The 5135-nt window shown below is 65.1% G+C and overlaps 2 protein-coding genes across 2 annotated transcripts; both read left to right on the top strand.

Annotated features, from left to right (window-relative positions):
* Nucleotides 1-2680, top strand: MNEG_4595 (hypothetical protein; the record flags this gene model as incomplete). The annotated part of the gene is made up of 2 exons (XM_014046929.1): nt 1-770; nt 1072-2680. 2 exons carry the CDS (start codon nt 1-3, stop codon nt 2678-2680), a joined length of 2379 nt encoding a protein of 792 aa, XP_013902383.1.
* A 1260-nt stretch (nt 2681-3940) lies between these two features.
* Nucleotides 3941-4868, top strand: MNEG_4594 (hypothetical protein; the record flags this gene model as incomplete). The annotated part of the gene is made up of 3 exons (XM_014046928.1): nt 3941-4070; nt 4303-4499; nt 4767-4868. Coding segments are annotated over 3 exons (429 nt in total), but the record flags the coding sequence as incomplete, so codon positions are not given.
* Nucleotides 4869-5135: the final 267 nt, after the last annotated feature.

The following is a 5135-nucleotide window of genomic DNA, read 5'->3' as shown; positions in this document are numbered from 1 at the left end:
ATGTCTCAAAGGTACTGGGGGCAAGGGCAGCAGCAGCAGCAGCAGCAGCAGCAGCAGCCCCAACAGGCGGCCCATCAGGTGGCGCCGCAGCAGGAGCGCGCCTACGGCGCAGGTGCCGCCTACCAGCTGCCGCAAAACCGCCAGCCCCCGCAGCCACAAGGCGGCCATGCGGGAGGTGTGGTCCAGCAGAGCGGGGGTCACAGTGATGGACCGCAGGGCTTGCAGGGCGGCCACGGCCGCAGTGCTGCGCCACAGCAGGGCGGGGGCTACGGTGGCACCGTGCCGCCGCCCCAGCGTCAGGGCGGCTATCAGGTGCAGCAGGCCCCCCCTCCGGCGTACGGCGGCAGCGGGGCCTCCGCTGGTGCTCAGCCGTCGGGGGGTTATGGCGGCGGGGTTGCCCCGCCTGGTGCCTATGCCGCTGCCACACCGCTTGGGTCTAGTGGGTATGCCGGACAGCCGACCTACGCCAGCGCACAGCCCGCCGCAGCATCCTATGGGAGTGCCACGACCACCGCAGGCCCTGCCCAGGCCGCTCGCGCTGGCAGCAGGTACAGTGCGGCTGCGGTTGGAGCGACGCCCTTTGCGGGCGGCGGCAATGCAGGTGGCAGCAGCGAAGGCTATGGGCAGCAGGCGACGCCTCCAGCTCCGGGATTTCCTGCGCCCAAGAGTCAGGGTGCAGGTGCTGCTGGCTCCAAGGCGTGGGAGTACATGGATCCCGAGGGCGACGTGCACGGCCCGTTCACCGCATCCCAGGTCATGCGGTGGTTCAGGTGGGGGGCCAGAAGCAGGGGTTGGTGCAGGGCCGGGCGTGAGAAGGCGCTGCGCAACAATCAGGGTGAAGCTGAAGGTGTAGTCAATTGAGGCTGCGGCGGGGATGTGCATCTAGCACTGCTTGTTAGCCGTGCCTTGACAGCGCCGCACGTTGTCCAGCAGCCTAGGCACACTTGCCCTGGCCTGGCAGCGCAACATGGTAGCAGTACCCGCCGCGCGCGGCCCCTTTGCCTGTCTCTGCCTTTTCACTTGACGCATGCCGCTTGCGTGAACGTCCCCAACCTGCACCCATTTCCCCAGGGCGGACTGGTTTGGCAAGGAGCTGCGCATCCGCCGCGTGGGGCTGTACTGGACGCAGCTGGAGTTTGTGCTGGATGAGCTGAAGGCGGAGGAGAGGGGCGACGCGGGAGGGGCACCGGCTGCAGGAGCACGAGACGCGGCCGGTGCTGGCGCGCAGCAGCAGCGCAGCCAGGCACCCCAGCCACCACAGCAAGGGGCCTCTGGCGAGTGGGGGGGTGCAGCGCAGCGCGTGCAGTCCCAGGGCTCTGGTGTGTGGCCTCCTGCCAACGTCAAAGCGCAACGTGCCCCCTCCAACGCTCTTTGGGCCGACATGGTTGACGACTCCGGCTGGGGCGAGTCGCCCCATGCGGGTGGGGCAGACTGGGCCCCCGTCGCCGCACGCAGCTCCTTGGGGCCCCCGCCAGGCGACAACTGGGGTGCTGGCGGCGGCAGGGGAGGCAGCGGCCGCGGCGGAGGCGGCCGTGGCGATGGCGGCCGCGGGGATGGAAACCAGGGTGACGGGACCCGCGGCGCCGGCGGACGCGGCGCGCCTCCCCCAGGCGGCCGCGGGGCAGCCAACTGGCAGCAGGAGCCGCCCGGCGGCGGGTGGCAGCAGGGTAGTGGTGCAGTTGCGGGAGGCTGGCAACAAGAGGCCACGGGCAGTGTGCGGCGGCAGGCCGGCCAGCAGAGCGACACGTTTGGTGACGATTTTGGCGCCGAGCCAGAGCGCAAGTCGCCGTACGGCCCCATCACCCTCACGGCCCAGGGCAAGTGGGAACGTGGCCACGTGATTGGTGGGCAGCCGGACAGGCGGCGGGGCGGCGACCGCGGTGGCGACGCCAGCGGCAGGGGCTCAGGCGTTGCAGCTGGCCGTGCCGGCGGCCGGGGTGAGGGACGCGGGGGCCGTGATGGCCGCGACACATCCCGCGCTGACCACAAGGGCGGTGGGGGCAGCCGCAACGCTGTGTCTGGCGATGCAGACACCAAGACAGCCAAGCAGGCGGCTGTCAAGGTGGGCGCCAAGGGGGACGCCAAGGGGCTAACCAGGGACGGAGGCGGCAAGGCGGCGGTGAAGGCTGGCGGCCATGGCGAGGGCAGGGTCGCCAAGGGCGTTGCGAAGGAGGCTGCGAAAAGCGACGATGACGAAGACGGCTATGGTGCAGGCAGGCGGCGCGGCAGCAGGCGCAAGGGCGACCCAACCATTGATGAAAGCGATGACGCAGGCGCAGCCGCGGCCGCTGCCGCGCTGGCGGCTATGGGCCTTGGAGGCAAGGAGGGTGCCAAGGAGGGCGCCAAGGAGGGCGCCAAAGAGGGCGGGCGCCGCAGCAACGGCGCAGGGCGTGGTGCCAAGGAAGCAAAGCCGCGTTATGGCCCAGCTGACCCCAAGCCAGAGGCGGACGAGGCAGCCGTTGCTGCGGCCAGAATCGCGGCCGCTGCTGTGGCGGCTGTGACGGACGCCCCTAGAAAGGGCGGGGCGGAGCGCCGCACAAGTGGTGACTGTGGCAGCGGTGTTAGCCGCAGTGCCGGCACGCTCCAGCCTGACGCGCATGATGCAGCGTCTGCGGTCGCTGCACTTACGGCGGCGGTTTTTGCCGCCGTGACCGATGCCAACAAGCCGGCACCTGCATGATCGGGTTTTGTACCGGGTTGCCTTGAAAGGCGCTTGTTTGGCTCGCGCGTCCCCTGTGATGTTTTGCCGTGGGTGTGCGGCATGCTCGCTGGCATCAAGTGCGGATATGCGTGAACTTGAAGTTACCTCAGCCCACCCGAGCAATGGTGCAGTGCGTGTTGTGCAAGTCAATGCAAGTCAACTGTTTATGGACCGCAATCCAAAGTGACCAAACTTCAACGTTTATGGTCTATCCCTTGTCCTCTCGCTGTGTAACACGTTTTTGAAATTGCAGCCTTCAGCTATTGGGGCGGCGTGTGTGCAACACTAGTCCTGGGATCACGTCGATGTACAGAACTCACCTGTCGCACCCTGCTGCATGCATCGCGCACCCCGGCCTGCCCTGTTGGTGTATCATGTGTCAGCGCAACCCACCAGGGCATCTGTGCATGCATCACCAATGGGTATTGCTTTGTCTCCACCATCTTCCTTGCACATTCGTGTTGAAGACCACGCAGTGTCACAAGAGGTTGTGACGTACCCCCGCAGGTCAGCGTTTTGTTTGTGTTGGGTGGGTGGGGGGTGTGACTGCTGGAACGGGGTGGCTTGGCTACGCATGCATGTTGCAGCTCAACATGGTTATGTGGCGTGCGGCCTTGGGGCGCCCTTGCACAGGTGGCGGCGGGTCGGTCCTGTAGACTTGATCAACACCTGATCAACACTGGCATCACCTGCCCCACAATCCAGGCGCTCCATACCATACCGTAGATTGATGACCTGTGGCACGCTTTTGGCTGTCTATTTCAATCAACTGTATTGAGTGCGAAACCCTTGTAGGCCCATCGTTGTCATTACATGTACAGCCAAGGCGACCGCACCTGTGTGATCTGCACACGGCCAGCCCATTTTCAGCCTCCCAAAATTGCACATGGCATCATCTATGATGCGCATGACGGTGCCACGCGGGGCCTCCATGCTCCGCGGGCGGTTCTGCACCGCAACTGCACCCGTGGCCGTTCGCGCTTCATGGCGCCTTGTGAAGGCCTTACCAAATACGAGGTGCAGATATGCAGAGCGCAGCGATCCCAAGTCTCTTCCGCTACGCTCTTCGCTCGCTGATGCGTGCGCTCCTCACTCAGCGTGACCTGGTGCGCACCACGCATTCGCCCCGCTCGCTCGCTCAGGCAGTGTCGCACCTCGGCCACTAGCCCCAGCGAAGGCGCTGCAGCGGGCGAGGCCGACCCTCAGCAGGAGCAGGCCGGCGCGTTTGCGTATGCGCACATGGCGGAGAACCTGTCGCGCCTGGATGCCAACCAGCTGCAGACGGCGCTCGCCACCGCCATCGCAGCGGAGGACTATGTGCTTGCGGCAGCAATACGCGACCGCATGGAAACACTGGCGGCGAGCGACGGTGGGGGTGGGCCCCGCAGCTCTACACTGGACTGGCAGGCGATGGGCGTTGTGGACTGGGTTGCAGATCGCGCGGCGCGGCTGGGGTTGCGCTTTCCCACAGGTGCGCAGGCGCCTGCACCTTGCTCTGCAGGTTCTAAGCGCGCGCGTTTATCCTTGCAGTTGATGTTTCAGCTGTGCCCATCAAAGCACAACATCAACACATCAGAACCCGCATGGCTCGCCCAACACAGAGGTGCAGCGACGTGCTGGGCCCGTGGTGCTGAGCGGCTGCGACGCCGTGATCCAGTCTGAGACAGGCTCTGGCAAGACAGCGGCGTTCCTGGTTCCGGCTCTGTCCCGCCTGGTTTACCCCCCTGAGGTGTACCCCGAGGATATGTATGGGCCGCAGCTGCTGGTGCTGGTGCCAACCTTTGAGCTGGGCACGCAGGTGGGAGGGACTCCCCAGGCGTGGCGTGGCGTGCGGGTGTGTCACGTCTGCATGTCCACTTCAAGCAAGCCTCAACCCCACCCTCATCTGTGGTTTGTCAAAAAACAAGCACGCCGATGTTGTCCTGCGTGTCTTGCGCAAAGGCCACCACCTTCGCGGCCCCGGCTGCTTTCCTGTGTTTGTTTTTTTTATGCCTCTTCCCACACATAATGTTTGCATCACTCCAGGTCACGCCTCTTTCCACACATAATGTTTGCATCACTCCAGGTCGCGCTACTGGTGTACAAGATGTTTGGCGGCAACATCAGCAGCCAGCGGCCAGGGGACCCCGCGAACATGTTCACGTACTTTGGTCCCAGGGCCATCAAGGTATAGGCAGTGGTCGTGGTGCCGCTAGGGTCTTGGTTCCAAAGTTTAAATTGTGGCCGCACGGTGCAATGGCACTGTCCTTCGCTCACCACCCACGACATGTGGATGCCATCATCGCCTGGGGGCCTTCGTGCATGCCTGCTTGGAGCGGCGCACGGTAGCCACCTGAACTTCAGTCACACAACGTTGATGCTTCACTGTTCATTCCCATGAGCCTGGATGGCTCCAGAAGCGGGCGACCGCGGGACGCTGTAACAATCCTACTCT

The sequence above is a fragment of the Monoraphidium neglectum genome, assembly GCF_000611645.1.
Source record: "Monoraphidium neglectum strain SAG 48.87 unplaced genomic scaffold scaffold00646, whole genome shotgun sequence".
In the NCBI taxonomy this organism is placed as follows: domain Eukaryota; kingdom Viridiplantae; phylum Chlorophyta; class Chlorophyceae; order Sphaeropleales; family Selenastraceae; genus Monoraphidium; species Monoraphidium neglectum.
The sequence above is the reverse complement of the archived record's forward strand: the minus strand, read 5'-3'. Positions and strand labels throughout refer to the sequence as shown.